Source organism: Excalfactoria chinensis, chromosome 1 (assembly GCF_039878825.1).
Source record: "Excalfactoria chinensis isolate bCotChi1 chromosome 1, bCotChi1.hap2, whole genome shotgun sequence".
Taxonomy (NCBI): Eukaryota; Metazoa; Chordata; class Aves; order Galliformes; family Phasianidae; genus Excalfactoria; species Excalfactoria chinensis.
Window position 1 is genome coordinate 180,892,474 of NC_092825.1, and position 23,426 is coordinate 180,915,899.

General features: G+C 47.0%; 2 protein-coding genes across 11 annotated transcripts in view; both read left to right on the forward strand.

The window, feature by feature from the left end:
- PAK1 (p21 (RAC1) activated kinase 1) overlaps positions 1-4,873 on the forward strand; it is a 65,881-nt gene extending 61,008 nt beyond the window's left edge. For all 8 annotated transcript variants that reach the window (XM_072326982.1, XM_072326983.1, XM_072326979.1 and 5 more), the window contains 3 exons: positions 352-548; positions 1,843-1,980; positions 3,247-4,873. In XM_072326982.1, coding sequence (XP_072183083.1) covers positions 352-548; positions 1,843-1,980; positions 3,247-3,333 — 422 coding nt within the window. In that variant the 3' untranslated portion in view covers positions 3,334-4,873. The remainder of the gene's footprint in view (positions 1-351; positions 549-1,842; positions 1,981-3,246) is intronic.
- Positions 4,874-10,947: 6,074 nt separating this feature from the next.
- Positions 10,948-23,426, forward strand: part of GDPD4 (glycerophosphodiester phosphodiesterase domain containing 4) — a 33,675-nt gene continuing 21,196 nt past the window's right edge. For all 3 annotated transcript variants that reach the window (XR_011902644.1, XM_072326990.1, XM_072326989.1), the window contains exons 1-2: positions 10,948-11,335; positions 23,202-23,410. Coding sequence is in view for 2 of the 3 variants with exons in the window: in XM_072326990.1 (XP_072183091.1) it covers positions 23,228-23,410 (183 nt within the window). In the remaining variant the exon portion in view is untranslated. The remainder of the gene's footprint in view (positions 11,336-23,201; positions 23,411-23,426) is intronic.

Here is a 23,426-nt window from a genome sequence, read left to right on the forward strand (position 1 = left end):
GTAGACCACATCAACAGCCTTTCCCTTGTCCACTAGATGGGTCACTGGATCGTAGAGGGAGATCAGGTTGGTCAAGCAGGACCTGCCCTCCATGAACCCATGCTCCCTCAAGACAATCACCAACCTTCATGTAGACAAGGCAGCAGCTCTGTGATCCTCATGGCCTCAATGAGTCAGATTTAAAAACTAACTCCTGAACACATTAGCCACAAAACTACCTTTCCTTCGGAGCTGCAGGAGCAGTATAGCAGGCAGTGCAACAGACCAGCTTGTACAGCTGGCATCATCAGTACATGTTTTTTTGGAGAAACCTACTGATTTCTGGTTTTTCCCTCTGTTTTCAATTCCCAGCTGACTTTGGCTTCTGTGCCCAGATCACTCCTGAGCAGAGCAAACGCAGCACCATGGTGGGGACCCCATACTGGATGGCGCCTGAAGTGGTAACACGGAAAGCGTACGGGCCCAAAGTGGACATCTGGTCACTGGGGATAATGGCCATCGAGATGATTGAAGGAGAACCCCCCTACCTCAACGAGAACCCCCTGAGAGTAAGCAGATATCTTTTTGTCCTCTGTTTTTTCTTTGAGCATTCTGTCTAACCCAGGCTCTAAAAGAGGCGATTGAGTCCTCCAGTGTGGTTTCATCACATTCAGCTGCATATTTCCTTGGGTATTTGTAACAAGAAGTTTGTGATCCTGATTTGAGTTAAAAGCCATAGTTAATTCTGGATGGTAGAAGTATGGGTTCCTCTTGCAAGCCTTGTGGTAGAGCCTCAGTTAACCAAATGGATTCATAGTTCCCTGCTCGAAAGAGGCTGATGGGACTGTCTGGCACCAAAGTATGTGGCTTCTTGAGTCCTTGTGCCTTGTGAGTGGGGAAAAGAGCTCTCCTTGCACTGAAGGATACATATCAATAAACAAGGCTTTTTTCTTCTGGTGGATTGTTCCACTTTGCATGCTCCAAATCAAACTCCAACCTTTAGTTTTTAGACAGGCTTTAACCTCCTTGGTGTCTTTCTCATTCTTTAATGAAAAGGGAAGTCCTGGCAGTCTGTAGGTTTGTAGCTGTTCTTCATGTAAGCCAGGTTTCTGTTTGTTTCTTTTTTTTCCTAAGATAAGGAGAATGAAAAGATCTAGAGCCCTTGTGCTTAGCTTATGTTTCCATCTCTTGCACTAGAAGTGATTTTGGGTATATAGATAGGCATTTCCTTTTAAAATCCACCCAGGAAGTTTCTGGCATGAATTTTGAATGTTGTGTTCCTTGATTCTCAGAGGATTTGTGTGTGCACTTCATTCCCAAGCAGTAGCAAAGCTTCTTGTTTCACTATGATGTCAAATGCTGCTTGGGATCTGCTGAATATCACTCATAAGGGGTCAAGTCTATCTTTGCAGTACTGACATCATAGGCCTTGATGTCACTACACTCAGGCAAAGTATCAACAGAACAAAATCTCCTATTTATGCAGGGGTACCTTTCCATGAGGTTATAGCTATTGCAGAAGTCTAGTACTGGTAGAGCTGTGCCAGTTAACTTCCCTATATAAACACAGTCTGGAATGTTGTTTTTTGTCTTTCTAATCCCTCGAGAGGGCAGCAGGATCCAAACCCAGATTACAAGGGTAAAACAATAAAGGATTGGATCCCATCCACATGAAAATAGGGCCAGCAGCTATTCTGTTTGCTGAAACATAATCGTTTATTAGTCGCCTCGATAAGGCTTTTTGTTGTTTTATTTTTCCCATTGAGCTGGTGGGTGGGAGGGGAAAAGTGAATGTCTGTGTAATCCGGATATGGAATCTGACCTTCATAACCTCCTGTTTCTTTGGTGCTTGTTTTGCTTTAGGCCCTGTATCTCATTGCTACCAATGGGACTCCAGAACTGCAGAATCCAGAAAAGCTTTCACCCATATTCAGAGACTTCCTAAACCGCTGTCTTGAAATGGATGTGGAAAAAAGAGGTTCTGCAAAAGAGCTACTACAGGTAACTGCTGGGGAACAGGGCTGAGTGAAGCATGTCAGTTAGACGAGGCATATGGAGGAATCTCATCTGGGGTCTTCAATGCTACTTCTTCTCAAGCATAGGGACAGCTGAGGTAACTTGCCAAAGCAAAACCAATCATCCAACCATCCTGAATCCGTACCAGAATGTTAACAGAGCACTCCCTTTTCATGCAGTATTTGCTACTAGCAGCAGCTATGCAGCATGTTCTATAACTGACCTCAAGCAATCGCAGCACCCCAGACAGGTCTGGATGTATTGCGGCCTTCTGAGGCTGTAATGAAGCATTAATGACTGGCAGAGCAGCAGTGGATGAAAGATCCCCTTTCTCCTGGACTCACCAGTTTCAAAATGTCAGACAGCAGTAACTTTCTGCTCCTCAGAGTGGGAGAACATTTTGACTATAGCACTTCTGTCTGCCTTTATCTACTGGCCTCTTATTTCTCCATCTCTGAAGCGTGTTCAAATGCAGTGCTTTGGGTGTTTGATCCTGATGCTCAGAAGTCCTGTAGGACAGAGCTGCTTTTTTGTTTTCATAGAAGGTTTTGAACTTGCCCTACGTGCCTTCACTCTCATCTGATCGCTGTTTTGTATCAGTGTCTGTCCTCAACCTGGACTCCCTCTGCGAGGTTGGAACATTACAGGCTTTCCACTTAAATCTGAGCATGAGTAAAGGGAGCACCAGTCCTATAAGCAGCACTTTCTGCCACCACCTACTCTGTGTTGTGTGTTTGATAATCAATATTGTTCTACTTAACAGAGTGCTGCGTGTGGGAGCCTGACTGTCTGGTCCAATTGCAAATTTCATGCTTTGCTTCTAAATTCCAACCGTTATGGATATTTCTAATATGTTTGGAAGGCCAAGGCAATATTTTCACCACATCTGTGATGACGGGGAAGGAAGAACTGAGAGATGGTTGCTTCAGGAAGCCCTGTGATTGAACTACACAGGTTGCTTTTAGTACACTTTCTTTCCATGCAGAATTTCCATATGGATTTTGCAGAGATTTTGCAGTGTACAAACACTGGACAAATTAGCATGGGTTGGATGCAGAGCTCTTTATTGGTTCAGACAAGACCTGAACTGAAGTTCATGGTGGTAACAGGCACTTTCATTTCACCTGTTTGGAGATTAGAGTACGTTGCTGATTGTCGTACGGGTTTAGGTGCCAATCTTTTTGTGTAACTACTGGATTTCTGGGATGTATCCTGAAAAGTTTAACCCTTTTTCTCTTTCCCTTTTGCTAGCACCAGTTCCTGAAAATCGCAAAGCCTCTTTCTAGCCTCACTCCTCTAATTATTGCTGCTAAAGAGGCAACAAAGAACAACCATTAAAGCGACAGAGTTAACATAGTCATCGTGTCAAACCTTTTTAGATGTTCGTTTGAGAGACTGAGTTACCTGCTCCTCTCCTTCCCTCCTGCCCTGCCTTCACAAGGATGTTCTTAAAACTTTGATCTGTGCTGAAGGGTAGCAGAGGAATCGCTAGCTGAATGTGGAACATTGCTGATCATACGGAGTGAACTGCCTTTCCATCTGTCTGGATGGGGGCAGGAGGGGAAGGATGTATTTTATGACCAAGAAGATCTGGGAACATCCGAACCTGACCTACATGTAACAAAGCCAGTTTGTTTTCATATTCCTGTGTTTATTTTTTAAAACAATCATGTGGAGCCTTAGACTGTGTTTATCTTAATAAATGAAATCTTTTGCTGGCTGGACTCTTCCTGCTTCTGCCAAGCTGCTCTGACACCACTGAAGCTGCTCTGTGCTTTGGATGAGTCGAGGAGGGGACGAAGCAGCAGCAGAAATTTGAACAGCTCTAACAACTGAGAGAGGGGAGTGAGGGCAGGATCATGCAGCCCTCCTGCAGCACTGCTGGATGCTTCGAGGGAGTGAGGAGAAAGCCTGTGTGTGCTTCCTGCTGCTGCTGCTGGACAGCTTAATTCATGGGTGATCTTTTGGCCAACTGGTGTGAATCAAGGTCTCTCCCCACCACGCGCTTTTTGTTTCAGCTGAACCGGTTCAACAGATCTCAAATATTTGTGATGTTCTAGAACAATCAGAAGAGTAATGAATGGAGATTCCTTTTAGGGTTATTGTATCAGATCTCTGAGGCTCCATGGAGACCTGCTTTGTATGAGAAAGCAAACAGAGCAATCACTATTATAAAGATAAGATTTGCCTGCAAGATGATGTTGACGACAACTGTTTCTTAGACCAAGTCCAACAGAAAACAACCTGATCGTGGATGCTGTTGTCCTGAAAACATAGGGCCATTAATTTTCTTAACCTGGTATCTATGCTACTGACTCCTTTGGTTGCTAATGATCTGTAAAAAAGCAACAGGAAACCTGGAACGAGATTGGTTGTAAACACTGGGATTAAGCTCAAATGTATACTGATTTTTAATAAAATGACTGTTGAATTTCTTAACCTGGGGCTGAGGGAGGAGTGGAGAATTCACTGGCACCCAACAGTTCTGTCAGATGGGATTATTTTTCATGTTATTGTTACTGGGTGCTTGAAGGTGACAGGTAATGGGATGGAAGCTTCTGTAGCCCTACGGGATACTAAGTGGTTCTGAAGGGGAGCGAACTACATGTTGAGGGGAAGGATAAAAGATCTCGGTGTGCTCGCTGTACATATTGCTTTGCTTATCGAAGGGGTGAGTTTAAATCAGTTCTGGAGTAAATTTCATTCCCTCCCCAAAAACGCTTGTGTTGCACAGAAACTCATTCCTGCTTCTTGCTGCTCAGCCAGTCCTTTCCTCACTGCCCCAGGCTGTCTTCTGAATGGATGTTTTTCCCCACTCACCCTACAATACATGGCAGCCTTTGCACTGGTTTTTCAGATAAAAGTTTGCAAAGTCTCTCGCTTTTTTTGGTGCCTTCCTATCCTTTGTGCCAAAGGGCGGTCACTCTTTGATTTGAGGTTACCATGTCCAAAGTTTGTTGCCACATATGCTGCCTTTTTCCCTTTGTATAGATTTCTCATCTTCATGTAAGATTGAGAGATCTCCCCTCACAAGATGAATTCCTTGGGCAGTCTTGGGGGAATCTGATCTACTGGTGGGCTGCTCTGCTTGCAGTTTAGGGGAGACTGGGAAGGGGGAGGCCACTGCCCTTGAATTGTTCTCTTTGATAAGGAATCTGTCCTTATCGTCTGTGAAGTATCAGAACGGCTTATGAGGGGAGATGGGTATGATGGGCTCAATTTGACAACTAAACTTGGTGTGGCTCTGGTCTTACAGGCTGAATTTCCACAAAGGAGGTGGTCTACATTTCCACAAAGGAGGTGAAAAGGATTATTTCCATCTGAGGTCCTCTCTTGGATTCTCTGTTGCCTACTGGAAAAGAATGGACGTCAATGTCTTTATTCCTGTCCTTACGTTGGTGGTTTGCTTCTGTCTCTCAACTTCAGCTTTGTGGATTAGTCCTCACTGGTTTCTAACAGCTGCTCGAGAGCTGTGTACTGGGAAGCTGTAAGGCAGTGTCAGTGACACATCAGTCTGTCCCAAGCTTTTCTTTTGACCCACCTGTGATGAGACAGAAGTCAACTTGCCATGCTGTGCCTGGCCCCAAGTCCCAAGTTAACAGAAATATGGTTTCAGCACCTGTATCAGCTCTTGTAACACATTCCTGTCACGTAACGAGAGCTCTTAAATAGCTCTTAATTACGTAGAAAATCACCTCTGTGGCTTATTTTTCTGCAGACATCTTGACTGCTGTGATTTGAGAACAGCTTTTCACTAGAGAGCTGCTTTGGTGGCCTTCCTGGTGGTTTTTCATTTGTTTGAACCTACTGTGTGAACTGATTCTACCGGGTCTGAACCCTTTATAGTCACAGCCCCTTGGTTTCTTTTTAAGGGGTCCTTAGGCATGTCTGTCAGGTTAGGTGCGGAAGTTGTATAATGCACTACAGCTTACAAAGCATAGAATCATTATGGTTGGAAAAGACCACTGAGATCATCTCATCCAACTGCTGACCCGTCGCCATCGTTGCTCACCAACCATCAAGTCGCTACAGAGTTGAGATTTCCATTGCTGTTCTAATGCAGCTGCCTCTCAAAGTACCACAGGCTGCTATCAATAGGTTGTATCTGCAGCAAAGTACTTAGCAAGAATGGGCTGAAATGCCCAATGGTAGGTTGGCACTTGCTTTTAAATTTGCCAGTGTTTGCAGACAATGAAAGGTTCAGGCCAAAGTCCTGGGGAGGCAGGTATTTGTTTGAGCATCTTTCTTAGCTAAGAGCTGGCAATTCCATTTGTACACTTGATAACAATTTAAATATTACAGAATCATAGGGGTTGGAAGGGACCTCAAGAGACTGAGTCCAAGCCCCTATGCAAGCATTCTACAATAGGTGGCACAGGTAAGGCGTCCAGCTGGGTCTTGAATATCTCCATAGAAGAAGACTCCACCACCTCTCCAGGCAAGCTGTTCTAGTGCTCTGTCACAATTTAGCATAGAGAAAAGTGTAAAAAGTCTACTATAGAATTGTAAAGTTGTAAAAACAAGAAATGTCTGGAGGAAGAGGATCCAGACCACAGCTTGAGGAGGAGAAGAAGAGGAGGATGTTGCTATTGTTGCTTCCCAGTTGCTTGTTTTCTCCCCAAGTAGAGCTTGGTGTCCATGGCTCCTGGTGCAGAGGAGGAACCTGGTGAGGATTCAGGAGAGATACATACAACTGCTTTCCCCAGCACTGCTTCTTTCTTGTGGGATTAGTAGGGTGAGGCTGGTGAAAAGAGTCCACCTACACGTTTGTTTGTGCAAGTACCTCATTGCAGCTGTTGCCCCAAGTTGGGGAGCTGAGCCTGTTGTCAGAAAGGAAGGGGAATGCCTTGATTGGAGAACTAGCCAACTAAAATAAGACAATTGCAGGCTACCTCTTGAATTCCTCCTCTGTGTTTGGAACTGATTGCTTCGGCTGCTTTGCAAGTGCTCTTTGGACAAAAAATGAAGGTTCTTGAGGAGAAACATAGCAGCCCAAGAGGCTGGGATTCTCTGCTGAGATGTGGTAGCATCCCACGTTGATGTCCTCATCCCATTAGAGCCAAAGCAGCTCGGTGCTGCAACCCCCTCCTCTTCTTCTTTCTCCTCTTGTAAAACTACACAAGGGATGGTACCTGGTGGACTATTGGTGTGTGTCCCCCCCAAAAAGTACTCCACAATGGTGATTCATCTTGCATTTATGGCTATTTCTTTGGACGTAGAACCTACCCCAGACTTCTGAACTTTTTCATACCTAAATGCAGTGTTTTGGCCTCTCAGTTCCTGTGTGGCTCCAGCGTAACCCATCTATTGCTAAGGCTTAAGGAGAGGCGATGCCTTGTGTTAGAGCAGGATTAGTGTGAAAAGGGAGAGGGTGGAAGCAAGAGGAAAAGCTCTGGGGAACACACAGCTTTAGTTCTGAGCCGGACAGTGAGCTGGCATTTAAATCCTAACGGGAATGGCTGTTCTGCACATCCTCGTTTATTTGGGAGCAAGGAGGGGGAAATGAGTACTAGGAGACTTGATGCTGGTAGGTACAATGGGTTCATTATACCCCCATGCAGACGATGTTTGTTCTGCATCCCTGACTTTTTAACACCGAGGGCAGTTCCAGGTTTTGATCGTCAGGAGAATTTAGAGGTAGAACTCAGCGAGCTTGCCGGCTTCTCCGGCTGCTCCTTTCCCATTCCTGCGGCTGTAATGCCCCCTCCTGGCAGCTGCACTGGGGATGCCTTTCTCTCTACGTCTCCCAATTTCTACTGTAAAGCTCGATGTTTGTGGGCTGCATGCTGAAGGCAGCCGGCACACAGCAGCAGGTGTAAAAGGGTTGTCCTAGAATCACAGAGTTGTTCGAGTTGGAAGAGATGCTGCTTAAAGCCATGAAGTCCATCCAGCTCCCCTGCACTGAACAGGGGGCACCCACAGCTCCATCAGGTGCTCAGAGCCCATCCAACCTGACCGTGGGTGTCCCCAAGGATGGGGCACCACCACCTCTCTGAGCTGCCCCAGGAAGTGGTGGAATCACCATCCATGGAGGTGTTTAAGAACTGTGGCACTGAAGAGCATGGTCGGATGGGTTGGGGTTGGATTTGATGATCTTAGAGGTTGTTTCCAACATTAACGATCCTATAATGCCAGCCTTGGTGTCCTGATGCTTGAAGGGAGTGCAAACCTGCCCGGAAAGGAACCATCACATGAACACTGGGTTGGTGCTGAGGTGAGCTTTGCTGCCAAGGAGACCTTTCTCCCCCATGCCATCCTGTGATACATTGAGGACAGGATTCTGTGATTCCCAATGGACCTTGAAACGGCAGATCTTGTTCAGTGGGAATCCCTTTGTAGTACAGGGGCACTGCTCAACATTCTCTCCTAACAACCACGAAATATCTCTTACCCTATGTCTTGTGCCCCAAAGCCATTACCTGCACAACTCTGGGGCTATTGACCCTACTTGCTATCAATGCCAGAGTCCTGCAATAGTATCCAGAACTTGAGTGTGCTGGGATTATGCCATAAAGGGAACTGGGCAGGTGATAATCCACTGGTTTCTCTCCAATGCAGAATTGAAACGCTCAAAGGCTGCTCCAGGGGGCTGTACCGACACAGAAGAGAGTATGGAAAAACTTGGCATTTCCCCAGGCTTTTCCTCACTGCTTCTTGCATCTGCTTCTCCAAGCCCTCCTTGGGTTAACTCAGCCTGCATGTCTTTCATCACCAACCCTCATTTCTGCTGGGAAGGAGCAACGTGATCCGATGGTATAAAGGATAGCCATGAAATATGGAAGAAGAAATGAGAGGCCAGGCGCTCACCCTCTTCAGATAATGATGTCACACCAGCTGGTCCACGCTGCATGCAGCACCAGACCAGAGAATGGAAGATGGAGCTGCTGCAACTGCAAGAGTCAGAGTTTGCTGCAGTGGGATGGAGGCTTTGGGGCGCAGTGTAAAATCCCCCCTGGCTACACCACAGTCTGTAGCTGCTCTCCCTGCAGCTGGGTATTGAGCATGATGCAAGGGCTGAAGTCTCCTCTTCCTGTGCTGCTCCTATGAACACCAGTGCCATAAATGCCACAGTTTCTATGGTTCACCTTGCAGGATCTTACTCCCTGCTTGGGTCCTCTGCTCCATGTGCAACACAGTGGGGAACAGTGCAGTGAGACCAAACCTGCCATGCTGCCTCTGGCTGAGCACCACGTAATGCAAGAGGACACACATCCTAAGTTGGAGGTGGCAGGACGTGAATGTACTTATTTCTCACCCAAATGCAGCCCTGGACTCTGTGTCCTGGCTGGCACCTGGGGGAGGAGACATCCCTGCTCCCAGCACTCCCTGTTTGTGCCATTCTCTTTTTATCTTCAGATGCAAAACTCACCTGAGTTCAAGGCTGCTATTCCTGAGTGGGGTTTCTACAACACCAGGTCCTTCCTTTATGGGCTCATAAAGCTCAGGGCTGGGCTGGTTGGTGGCAGGTCCTGTTTCAGTGCTGGTTCAGATGAGGTCCATCACGTGGAACACAATAACCACCCAGCTGTGCCGCAGTGACAGCTGCAGGCAGGGCTGGGACAGGCTGGGGTGTGGGGTATGGGTTTTCTGCTTGAGATAAGGTGCTGGACTCTGAGCTGGAGATACCAAAGAGAGAGCAAACTGCAGCACAGAGAGCTCTGAGCCCCAGAAGGAAGGGCAGGATGCAAAACCACGCCATTGTTTTTGGGGAGGAAACAAGGTTATTTAACAGGAAGAGAGGGAATGGCCTCCAGTTGTGTAAGGGGAGGTTCAGGTTGGATATTACAGATCATTTCTAATTGGAAAGGGTTGTAATGGATTGGAACAGACTGCACAGGGAGTGTTGGAGTCACTGTACAGTGGGGATGTGGCACTGAGGAATGTGGGCAGTGGGCATGGTGGGGTGGCTTGGGGTTGGACTCAGTGATCTTAGAGGTCTTTTCCAGCCTTAATGGGTCTATGATTCCTTGATCAACTCCAGCTGAGTTTCAGCTCCAAGACAGTCTGTACTAAAACCATCTGCTTCTGCATTCATTGCTTACTTTGTGGTTGCTTCACTCCTTTGATATACTTACTCTGAAGGAAATGATGGTACTGTGGGATCCTGTGCTATCTAAGGATTATCAGTCCTGCTTTTACAGTGGAGATATTCAATGCCCTCTGCCCGCTCTGAAACCCATCGTCAGGTTTCAGAGCGAGTCAGGCTGTTTATCTCTGTGACCCATCTTCTAACTGAGAGTTCATCTCTGCAACAGCACGAACTGCCTCCAAGACACCAGGCTGTGTCACTTCTGCCCCCTCCTTCCCCGCTCTGTGAAGGCACTTCGCTGAGTCTGCTGTTGAGAGAACTTTGGACCCATCTTTTCATCCAGCAAGAAAAACCTCAGGGTAAGAGATGATGGATGACAAGGTGGAGTTTCTGGTGTTTTTCTGGGTCTGGGGGCATATTTTTTTGGCCTCCTTTGCAGCAAAGAGGGACATGGTTTAGGGACATGGACAGTGGGCATGGTGGTGGTGGGTCGGGGCTGGACTTGATCTTAGTGGTCTTTTCCAACCTTAATGATTCTATGATACAACGACAGAGCTATGCAGGAGAAGGAGGAGCCGTGTAAGGTGAGCTGTGCAGCCTGAGAAACTTCACAGCTGCCTCCCCTGTGGCGACCAGCAAGTTGGAAGTTACAAAATTCAACCGCACAAAATGCTTTTGTTATGCTGATCTGCCTCTCACCCCCTCCCACCCCCTCCGAAGGAAGTTATGTCTCTAATAGGATTAAGTTATTAAAGCCCTAAAACGCTGGGGGAGGTAGAGGAGGGAGGGAATAAATAAATACATTAATAAATAAGTGCTGTTTTTGTCCGGAGTCGTTCAGAAATGGTGTGCAGAACATTTCTGCCCGAGGCTTTACAGATGCAGGAAATGCTCTCCCAGAGGATGCTGAGAATCAGCGGTGATGCATCTTGCCCAGATGTTTGGGATATTTCCTCGAAGCCCCATCCTGCAGACACCCCGTTCTGCTTGAGCAGCGTTTTAGCACCAGGCTCTCACATTCTGCATGGGATGAACCTAACCTGGGCTCACCTAATTTCTCCCAGAGCCGTGCTGTGAGCGGCTACCCGCATCCCGTGATGGGATTTGAATTCTCCCAGCCTTGAGGACTGAATTTATTAAGCCTCACGTCGCCCCTCCTACCGTGGGAGGGACGGCTCCGCAGCCTGTCTAATGCTGGGTGTCACGGAGCCGTGCCACCATTCGGGACCCAGAGTATCACAAGCAAAGGGACGTCGTCACCCAAGCGTGGCAGAGAGAGCCGGAATACCCCTCCACGTGCACCCTGCTGAGGTGAGCTCCTTCCATGCATCCTCATTCTAAAGATGACCTTTGGTGAAATGCATCCTTCCAACTCATCCCTGCCTGCCCTAAAAGTTAGCACTGCAGACGGGGGGGGATTTCGATGACTTTTCTTTAATTCTTTGGAGTTTTCAGAGTGTTGTTTGGCAACCAACAATGGTGCGACCGAACCGTTTTCTGCATGGGGAGAGAAAACAAAGCCTGAAAAGCTGGGGAGCGGGGAAAATCAATAACAAAGGGGGAGCAAAGGGGATTATTGCAATTTGGGGCAGTTTCTGGTGGCTTTTGGGGGAGGAAAGGGCATTGAGCAGCTCGGCTTCTCTCTCAGGTGAGTTTGCTGTGAGCTGTGGAGAGGAGGAAAGGAGCTGGGATGAGATATGAGCAGTGGGTGGCCGTGGGGCTGGAGGGAGAGAAGCGGCGGGCGAGCATTCCTAATGCCTCTGGGATAAAGGGCTGTTTCCATAGGAATCGGGAGAAAGGAGCCTCTCTCTTTCTTCCCATGGCGTGTGAACGGGGAGGTCGTCCCGGGAACAAATAACCCGTGGAAGGGGAACATCTGGGAACAGCTGCAAATAATCACGACCCATTCAGGAAGGCTGAGAGCAGGCAGACACAGTCTGGTCCGATGCATCCCTCGTGTCCCTTGGGTGGGCAATGGTGTTCCTTGCCCAGGCTGGGAGCCCTGACCACCTGGTTGGTGGTACAGGTGTATGTCTGGAAGGAGAGTGTCTTGGTGAGCTGTTCTTCTGGGGACCAGAACTGAGCCAAGTTTGGGTTGGATAAATGTGGGTTTGGGTTGGATAATGTGGGTTTGGGTTGGATAATGAAGGCTTGGATTGGATAATGTGAGATTTGATTGGCTGGAGGTCCAGCCTACAGTGTACGTCTCTTGATTCCTTCTCCTTACTTTGGGATTCCTGCTCTCCCAATGGGGTCTCTTTGCATTCATCCTCCAGCATAAGACTCCAGGTGGGAGGGCAGGAGAGAATGGAAGTAATTTCCTACAGCTGCTCAAAGTGTTCAGCTACATTTCACTGAAGAAAATGCAGAAAGTGCTGTGGGACCAGCTGCATTTTAATTAAAAAAACCCCTCTGGATGTAAAAGGAGCCAAAGCTGCCTCTTCCTTTCCAACTTTGCTATTGAATTGTTTGAAAAGGTGTGTGAAATTTCTAGGGCACTTTGGAAACTTCGACGAGAAACAACAAGCTGGGCTCCACGAGCAGCCCTGTGACTTCCTTATGGCAGGGCATCAGACTGGGGAGGTGACTGGATGGGGTCTTTTGGGCTTTGTGTGCCATTGGGGTGATGAAAATGCAGCTTTTAGACTCAGTGACAGCCTGTTTCCGTAGTACTTGTGTGCAAGTGGGTGCTTAGTGTGATAAAAAACAGAACTGTAACAGAAAACATATTTCTCCAAGCTTATTGATAGTAAGTTTTGCTAGCACTTGTTGCTGGGTGGGAATGGGTTCAGGAGGCAGCATGGCAGCTAAGAGGTGAAGCAAATCCCACCCCATGGCCAAGCGACTGCTTGGTGACTTTACATGGGAGACATGAAGGGCTTGGGCTAATCTATAAACAGGATAAGAGTCCTATGAGGCTCCAGGTCTCAATAGGAAGAAGGGAGGTGACATGGACAGAATAGCATGGAGATGGTACTTTTGATATACGCTAGACCATTTTGGGGGTGCCCCATCCTTGGAGGTGTTCAAGGCCAGGCTGGATGGGGCCCTGGGCAGCCTGATATAGTGCTTGGCAACCATGTCTGTGGCAGGGGGTTGGAACTAGATGATCTTTGAGGTCCCTTCCAACTCCAATTATTCTGTGGTTCTATGATTCTATGCTTTTGCACCAGCCTGAGCCTGGGCTTGGCTCCGCACTGCAGCTGCTGCTCTGACTTTGGACACCTCACACAAGGGAGCAGAAAAGGCTGCCTGCAGGTGCTCATCCCTTCAGCACCTCATCCTCACCTCATCCTTCATCTGCTGGCTTTTTGGTGGCTGAGGGTTTGTTTTTTGGTGAGATATTTTGTGTAGGGAGGGCGATCTTGGTCCTTGTTCCCTGCAGCTCCTCACCAGTGGGACACTGGCATCTCCTTATTGGTCTTTCCAACCTTCATGACTCTATGATTCTATGACCTCATCCTACCCAGATCCTGGTCTCATACCAGTCCTATTTTGTCCCTAATTGCCCTGCAAACCTCTGTGGTGTCCACAGGAAAGATGCTGTGTTAAGCATGACAAGGACCAGCTCTGTGGGTCTGGATGGATTCTCCACCCTCCAAGCTCACATCCTTTCTGGTGCTTGGGTGGTTGTGGTCTAGGTAGTACATATGATGCTGTAGGAAAGAGATGAGGAACCTTGTTCTTCAACTTCTCATCAATGGAGTCTCGTTGCTTGCGTAGAAGTGTTTTGAGTCAGAATTGGAGCATGATTCTGGCTGGTCCCTTCCTGCTCCTAATCCTGGACTTGTTTTGGAAAGCCTCCAGAGTCTGAGAAATAAAAGACACTTTAGAAAAGGAGAGGGGGGAGTGGGATGGAGTTGGCAGAATTGGCAAGAGCAATTGCTTTTTAAATGACTGCCTACTTCTTAAGATGTACTTGCTACTGATTAACCTTTGCTCCTTGATTGCTTTAATTGATTCATGCCTTAAGGCAGTCAGAAAGGTTCTGTGGGGTCACCATGGCTCTCTCCTGAGTGCTCTGTTTCCCTGAAAAGTTTTTAACACTTTCAAGTTGGGCAAAACTCAGTTCGTGCAAGTAATGCTGGTGAATGACACCAAACCATTTTGCTTTTCCTTCCCCCAAATTATCCAGCCACACCTCAGTGCTTCGTGCCTGTGACCTCCTCCTTCCCTCTGCTGCTATCAGGCTGTACCTATCCCACCTTCCTCTTGGGTTATTTTGAATGTTGTTTGGAGGGATGTGTCTTTTTGGCCATTCTGTGAATATGAGGCACTACAACAGGGCAAAGTGCATCATGTGCCTGGCAGTGCCTGACTTTCCCAAGTCCTGGGAAACACTTTCCTTATCTCATCAGCTGATGTCTGACTGCTCTGAGCTTTTCTACGGGGTGGTCTTCTATGTGGCAGTGCCCTTTGGTGCTTGAGTGCCGTAGCTATATAAAGACAACTCATGAAGCCCAGGGTGCAGACAGTCTTTTGAGGCATGTTGGGATGGTCTTGTTGAGTTTGAGTGATGAAAGTGCCTTCATCTTGGGCTGGATTCAGTGAACTGGGACACCCACATCTCCATCAGGTGCACAGAACCCATCCAACCTGACCTTGAGTGTCTCCAGGGATGGGGCACCCATCACCTCTCTGGGCAACTTGATAGGGAAATAGAACATGGCTCTCGAGTGCCAGACCATCCTTTCACTCCAAAATTCATTCAAAACTTTACTGAGATACAAAGGTGCAGTAGTGTTTAATGAGCTGTAAAGTGTTTTGCTCTGGAAACAGCAGAACTGCAGTTTTACTGCATAAGAATGGACCAGCTTTGATGCATAGAGATGCCGTAAAAGAAAAAGCTCTGGCTGTCGACATGGAAAGCATCCCTTCCTTGCAGGGGTGTTTTGCTTCCAAGCCTATTAACTCCAGCAGCCTGGGGAGGGCTGATACTGGGGGCTTTGGAGAAATGACCGACTAGGGCCCCCATCCTTTGTCCAGTCTGAATAGCACTCTGCAGAGCTGCCGACAGAGGTATGTGATCTGCAGACCTCTTTTCTTCCTCCCTTTTGGCCGGCAGACAAAGTCTTCCCTTGGAGATGGTGCTGGCGGCAACGTGCTGCCCTCAGTGGGGCCGGAGCTGGGGGGAAAGCAGAGGGTCCCTCATGCTGTGTCCCAATCTTATCATCATCCCTGAGCGGCACAACACAAAGAACAGCTCAGGAATTCACAGGAGCAGGGAGGGAGCTGAGCCAGGACATGCTGAACTGCACAAAGTGGGATTGATCTTCAAAGAAATGTTTCCCCCTTTTCTGAGCTCCTTTTAAAGAAAAGTAAAAGTTTCTTCCAAGGGATTCGTTCCTCCTCCTTTCCCCCGAGCACTCAGCTGGGTTTGAGCTATGGGAGCACTTTTTGCCATCCCACAGTTGCTGTTCAGTGGTAGGAGAGAGACTTCTTAGAAAGATACGGGCCACACGGGGCAAAGCCCAGAGCTGAGCTCCATGTGCTCCATGGGACAGAGCTGAGTCCTGCATGGGCAGGACATGGGGCAAAGCCACCACTGCCAGCAACACATGGCCATGAGAAACTGTGGGTTCCCCATCCTTGGCAGGATGCTCAAGGCCAAGTTGAATGAGGTTTTGTCCTGTCAACAAACAGGACCCGAGGAAATGGCCACAAATTGTATCAGAAGAGGTTTAGATTAGACATAAGAAGGAACGTTTTCTCTCAGAGAGTGGTCAGGCACTGGAATGGCTGCCCAGGGAGGTGGTGGAGTCGCCATCCCTGGCAGTGTTCAAGAGGCGTCTGGATAGAGAGCTAGGAGATATGGGTTAGGGGTTTTCTGTAGGTATGGTAGAGGGAGGACGGTTGGACTAGATGATCTTGTAGGTCCTTTCCAACACTGTGATTCTATGATTCTATGACTGGGCAACCTGGTCTGATGGGAGGTGGCCCTGCCTATATAGGGGCTGGGGGTTGGGTGGGCTTTGAGATCTTCTGACTCAAACCGTTCTGTGATTCTATGGTAACCCAAACCTATAGGTTGTAAATCAGTTCCGTGAAGGAGCTCAGGGTCAAAATCAGAGGAAAGGGACTGCAGATGGCCCACCAACAGGGCCAAAGCAACTCTTGTGTCCCACTGAACTCTGTGTGGTAGATCCGTGTTTTGGGGTGTTTTGGGGCTGGCTGCCAATCTGTTAATTGTGCAAGGTCTTTGTAACCCCTCTGTCTAAACAGCTTCTGATTTGTAATGCATTTTATGCTTAATTTAATGATACCGTGCCATTGCTGTTGGTTTGGTTGTTGATCTGGACCAGCTGGGCTGCTCTCCATGCCTCATATTCCCCATGTATAAAGCAAAGCTGTAACTTTAAACACTTCCAGAAGGTGCTGAGAAGCTTCCAGGAAAGACCAAGCGTTGATGGTCTCCCACTACACCAAGGAAACGTATATGCTGTAGGACAGACTCTTCACTACTCTGTGATAAGTGCTCTATGCACCTACTGGGGCTGAGTCTTATGTAGGGAGGTTCAACTCCCACCCCAAGCTCTGGTCTAGCAGATAACAACCTCCTTAGGGTCCTGACCCCAAATCTGATGGTTTATCACATCTATAGGGCACTTCAGGATAATCCCATTAATGAATCAGCATTAATAGAAGCCTTAACGTCACGCATTTCTTTCCTCTCTTAAAGCAATCAAATTCTTTCTGTCCTTGCCAAGATATCCTTGCTCATCTACTTACACCCCAGCATTGCTTGAGGCGCTCCGGCTGTTTGGATTGGAATTTCTCAACCCTTCATCTTTCTGTGGCTGTGTATTCAAAAAGCCTGGAAGGAATTTTTGGGAACATGATTCCAGTGATTTTTGCAAGTGGAATCCTTTACCACACAGCCCTGGTTTACACGAATGGTCTACCCTGTGGTACTACCCCTAATCTTGTGCTTATATAAACCCGCTTTGTTTTCTCTACCATATAACTTATCTACCCTTCTCTAGGATATATATAATATGACATCTGCTTGGGTGCAAGAAAACATTAATAAAGTAATTACTGTTACTATTAAAGTAATTACTCTCTCCATTTGGTAAAAACCACCTGCTTCACATTTTCCCCGTGTTGTGTTTTCATCCTGGGCTTTTCTGCACTGTGTGTGTTACACGAGTGGGATCTGCCCCTAGGTCAGAACTTTGTTGTACTGGGAGCTGTACAAACACCCTGGGAAAGCAGGCCCTGAAAAGCACATTATCCCCATAGTCATTTCATGCAGGGGAATATCAGTGTTTTATTTTTATGCATATATTTATTTTCAGAGCTCTGATGTGTCACAGCTTTTCAGGCCCTTCCACGGCTAAACTGGGTCCTACCCACATTTTTTTGCATGGGGAACAGTGGGGAAAAAAAAATGCTAAGGTATAAAAATCTCCCATGCTCAGGTCAGTGGTTGCTGTAAGATTTGAAGACTTAATTGTCTTCAGCCTGAATTTCCTCAATAAAATTGATAGTACTTACTATTGCTTTGGGCTTGGAGAATAACCTTGAGATGGACACAGGTTTTGTCCTCTCGGCGCTGGATCATCCCTTCCTTGGAGCAGTGAGTCCCATGGCAGAGACTGGTGCCTTTCCTGCTCATCCCTACCTGAACCCATGGTGACACAGAGGTTGTGCCTTTGCCCTGCAGGCCACGGGGACTGAGGTTGATGTGGGCTGGAGGCAACCAAGATGGGCTGATGTCTCTTGGTGGCCGCCCTCACTTGAGAGGTGCCACGGAAGTTTCTGGAAGGACAGTTGGGACTCCCTGGAGGGCAGTTGGGGAGGTGGTACCCCCTAGAAGGAGGGTTGGTAGGCAGCCCTGGGAAGCCCTTTTCCAGATGAGCAGCAGAGTGATCTGGTTGAGGTGAGGTAGAGCTCTTTATAAGGGAGCTATCAGTCAAAAATAATTAAACCCTAGACCCAAGGGTGGAAATTACCTTCTGTTCTCCCTCAAAAGAAACATTCCCCTGCACGTGCCAGTCTCATGTCTTCATCCCTTGCAAAAGAAGAGACTCAGGCAGTGCATCAACCTTTGCTGAACCAAAGTCACTTGCAGGAAGTTTCCACATAACAAGGGACAGGAATGCACGTGGATCCAGCACTGGTGTGGCATTTGTGAAGTCTTTCTTCACCCCTTCTTTTTTTCTCTTTCTTTCCCTTTCTTTCCTTTTTTCCCCCTTTCTTTCAATTTTTTTCTTTTTCTTTCTTTTTTATTCCACATTCTTCCTCTTTCTCCTTCCTCTTCTAATTTTTTAAGCTACTATTCCCTGGCTTTATCCTCGTTTTGCTCCTAGCAGGCAAGGGAAAATCTATTGTAACACCATGAGACCCTTTTGCAAACATGAAGATTTTCACTTGCCTGTTTCCTCACAAAACTGAAAGCATTTGTACAAAATCCATTACAAATGCTCTGAGGTTTGGCCAGTAATTTTCTGGGCATCCATTTGTTAACACAGCCCATAAAGTGCTTTGAAGATAAAGCAAAACAGCTGTAATTTCTGATGGTGGTGATTATGGTTAAATGAGGTTTCTGCAACTGATTGTGGACAATGAGTCATCCCCAGGGAGTGAACACTGGGGACACACGTGCTCCAAACACAAGGACGTGTTGAGAGGGGTTTCCTGCAGGAATGTGGAGGCCAAACAGTTTTGGGGGAATGCAGAGGTAGAAGAAAAAGTGCTTTGTGCAAAAACACAGTTCAGCTTTGGATTGTCATTTCCTATGATGGTTCCTCCAGAAGAGTCCAAAAAATCCTCTGCAACCCCAAGAGATGCAAAGGGTTCATCTGCATTTGCAGGTTAATTTGTTTGAAGCAGGTTTGATTCTTTGCGTCTGTTTAATTGGTGGTGACAAATTACAGGGCATTAACCTAGGTGGAAACCTCCACATAGCTTTGAAAACCACAGCCATTGTGCATTGGAAGTGTACAACAACACATTAAATGAATGAAAAAATGAAAAAGATGTTGTTATGGAGGCCAGAGGAACAATTATTCCTCATTAGCCCCTACTACTTCTGATTCAGATGTTACTACTCATGGTAAAGCCCAATCGTTTCAATAGGGTGAGAGGTAATGGCTTTTAAGTTGCACCAGGGGAAGCTCAGGTTGGATATCACAGATAGTGATCAGGGACAGGGAAAGTGTGGTGAGGTCTTGGAATGGGCTGCCCAAGGAGGTGGTGGAGTCACTGTGCCTGGAGGTGTTCAAGAAGAGTGGATGCCACACTGAGTGACATGGGTTAGAGGTATTGTACTAATGGGTTGATCTTTGTGGTCTTTCCAACCTTAATGATTCTATGGTTTCTTTGCACTAAGGACTGTGATCTTCTGCTTCAATCCAGCTGCTATTCAGTCCATGAGAAATTCATCTTGAGCTGCACATACTGGGATCCCACACAGATGGAAGGTATAATTAGAGCTTATGCAGAAACTGTTGAAAATCTTAGTGATAAATTATAATTACCACCTACCAGGGAAAGGAAAGGATATAGAGAATATCCCATACCACAGGGAGATTATGACTAGTCATGTTTTAGATGAAATGTCTTCTTTTCCAATGTAAAATGTCCTAAATTCTCTGAAAAGAAACTGGGAGGAGAGGAGAGGAGAGAAGAGGAGAGGAGAGGAGAGGAGAGGAGAGGAGAGGAGAGGAGAGGAGAGGAGAGGAGAGGAGAGGAGAGGAGAGGAGAGGAGAGGAAAGAGGAAAGGAAAAAGGAAAGAGGAAAGGAGAAAGGAAAGGGAAGGGAAGGGAAGGGAAGGGAAGGGAAGGGAAGGGAAGGGAAGGGAAGGGAAGGGAAGGGAAGGGAAAGGAAGGGAAAAGGAAAGGGAAAGGGAAAGGGAAGGGAAATGGAAAGGGAAAGAGAGGAGAGGAAAAAGGAGGGGAAGGGAAAAGATAAAGATAAAATAAAGACAAAGACCCTCTCCTTGCACATACTCCTGCCTCGCAAACAAGCTCTTCTTGCAGTACCTTCTGCATTCAAATCATGCAGAACGTTTCCTATTTATCTTCCATCTCCTTCCCCCACCACTTCTGAGCAATTTCTCATACTTTTCCTCACCCTCTGTCAAGCAGTGGGAACAGAGCAGCCCTGCTCCACTGCCTGCAGATGTGGGGACTCTTTATCAGTGAGCAAACAACGTCTGTTTGCTAGAGAAAGACCTGAAGTCTCCTGGTCTTGCGGAGCTGGAAAACATGTGTTACTGCTTTCACAGCTCACTTACTAAGCCCTAAACTTTGCTCTCCTACTGATGTATGTTTTCCTGCTTTCTCTTTACTCTTTTGTCTTTCCCAGTGAATGGGTTTAGGGTTTGCAGTCACCCTTCTCCACTTGTGTACCTTTGTCTGGTGGGGATGAGCACGGTTGCAGACAGCCTCTGAATTTTAGGAGCATTGCTTCAAATCTCAATGCAAGTACTGTGAGGCCTCTTGCCGTGTACTAGTAGTGACTGAGCTGCTTCAGATCCTATTGAGGACTTCTGGACTCTGCCATATGTTGCAATGTTGTTTACCCTTTAGCTGGTTTCTCGGCCCAGAAGCTGGAATATTATCTTTATTAGGATCAGATGCTTGCGGATTTTGTGTTTGATGTGATCTGAGGCATTGCAGATTCGGACAGACCTTGGAAGAGATGTTCTCATGACTCCTGAATACCATACTACAACTGGAAGACTGCAGGCAAGGATGGGAAGATACCATCCACATCTCCTAGACAGTCCTTGTTGGAGAGAAAGAATTCTCCTTATAAACAGCTCCAAAGGTTCATATTCCATGGTGTAGATTCATAAGCTTAAGCTTCCTAAGTATTATTTCCTGAAGGCTGGCAAGGGATGGGTGCCACCAGGACATTATTTGGAGCCAAGAGCCCTCTGAGCACTGAGGGCTCTAAGGTCTGAACGTGGAATCCCCAAACTGACATCCTCACACCATTCTTGTGCTAAAAGGAGGCATCTGGTCAAGATCACAGAATACCCCAATTTGAAAGGGACCCATAAGGATGACTGAGTTCAACTCCTAGAGATGATACCAAGATGACACCTTGGTTGGTTTGTCTGTGGTAAAGACTGGAGCTCTGTGAAAGGCTCCTTGCTGAATGTTTCCCATTATGTGGGATTTTGTGCTCACTCTTTCCAAGAACTCTGTAGAGACAGCAGTCATCCAAACAGTTGTGAAATACATAACAGAGGAAAAATTTAAACTGCTCTCTGTATCTCGCACAAATAGGTCACGAGGTAGTGGGACTAAGCTGTAACACAGGAGGCTAGACGTTGAAAAAGCCTTTGAAAGGTAAAACTGGTTCGGATGGGATTAGCATGTCTAGGGAGCTAGTGGTACCTGCATCCAATGGCAATTTTTATGAGAAAGATAGACTATCACAAAGGTTTAATGTCCAGCCAACCAAATGGGGAGAACAGTGTGTTGAGGTCCCCACAGTTTGTTTTCCTGTCAAATCCTACACGCTCATAGGCAAATACTGATGTGTGAACCTCGTGCAATAGTAAATCTTGTGGTCTTCTGACAGAAAAACAGATGGTTTTGCTTGAGTGTCTTCATCCCTATTGCTGAAGGAGAAGGATGAAGGCTTGAATCAAGGGCTGGGGAAGAACAGGTGCTGTGCATAGGAAAAACTGTGGTCTAGGGATCCTCAAAGACGTTAGTGAGCTTTTAGGAGCTGCTTGACCCCAGCATATCAAACAGTATCGGGTTCTCCCTGTCTGTCCTGAATGGCTTCCACCTCAGGAAGACATTCAGAGCATGGCACACCTCAGTTAGCAGTGGTCTGAACTGACAACTCTCACGTCTCATTTAATCACAGAGTCATTAAGTTTGGAAAAGACCTCTATGATCACCAAGCCCAACCCCAACCCATCCCACCATTCCCACTGACCATGTCCCCATGTGCCACGTTGCTGAACACCTCCAGGGACACCTCCCTGGCCAGCCTGTGCCAATGCATTACTGCTCTTTTGGAGAAGAAACTTTTCCTGGTATCCAATATCTATCCTTTCTCATTTGTGCCCAAGCTGATGATAGACTGAAACATCTGGAAAATCTAACAGGGATGCATCATTTCAATGTTAAATTGCATCTTGTCTTTCTGTGTTATCTGTGGCTTCTGCAAACTGATTTTAGGTTTTCTGGGGGCAACAAAACACTCTGTAGTGTAACAGGAAAGCACCTCAGGGCATCTTCATACTCTAAAGAAGTGATGGATGATGGTGCTTCTTTCTTTCTAAGTCGACACATAAGTATATTATTCCAGATCTTTCTTTGTGTTTGTCCTGCTGGTCAAATGGCTCTTTTCTGGCACAAACCCCTTTGCTATTTTCTCCCCTGGTGACTATATCACTCACAATTTACCACCAAAATCTTTGTTTAAAATCCCGACAGTGAACAGATCTCCCAGGTGTGCATATTTACAGCTATTCTTTCTAGCCGTGAAACACTCCGCCAGGAAAGCTATATTTCAGCCAGGAAATAATTTTTCCATAAGGGATCAGTCTGTGCAGAGCTGCAGTTTTTCCAGGATAAGAGAACTGTGAACTGGGAGGGCTTCAGTCCCTTTCCTGCTTCAGCTAGTTAAACTGGTAGGGGGTTGCAGACAGGTCATGGTGCTATTGAGCTGTTTCCCGTGGCTAAGTCGAGGCTCAGGCTCATCTGACACGATTTGGGAAGCTGCATGGAGTGCTTAAGTTAACAATTTCCTTTCCCAGAGCACCCTGTGTAGTCAAAAAGAGGTAGAGGTTCCCTTAGAGGTAATGCAGAGCACTGGTGTTATAACCAGCAGCATCTATTGTTCACCACTGACTGCTGGAAGGCGGGGGAGGGGTTCTTGCAACAACCATGCTTTAATTTTAAGCATCTCTATTAAGGATATAGCATTAGGTGGGATGTCCATTGCATACTTTCATGGCAGTCTCAGCAACCTCTTGGGAAAAATGCTGATATGGAGAGCTCACCCCATAAGAGAGCCAGGTTGGATGGGGCCTTGGGCAGCCTGATCTGGGGCCTGATGTGGTTGGCAAACCTACCTGCAGCAGGGCTTGGAACAAGATGATCTTCAAGGTCCCTTCCAATCCAAGCCATTCTATGATTCTAGAGTTCTAAGGAAAGGAGATGACAGCCACAGTTGTGCCGTAACTCTTGGGATCTCATTTCAGGAAGAAGATGAGATAAGGCTATTCAGATGGAGGCCAGTTCCACCAGCCTCAAGAAGATCAAGTTCGGGAAGCTGAAGGTGGTACGTCGGCGCTTGCTGCAGAGATATGAGCACCAGCCCTTCATCTCCTGCCTGGCTGGTTTCTACAGCTGCCGATGGAAGCGATACCAGCGCAGAAGGACCGAGCCTGGAAAATGCTGCTGCAAGACGGTAAATTAACCCAAAA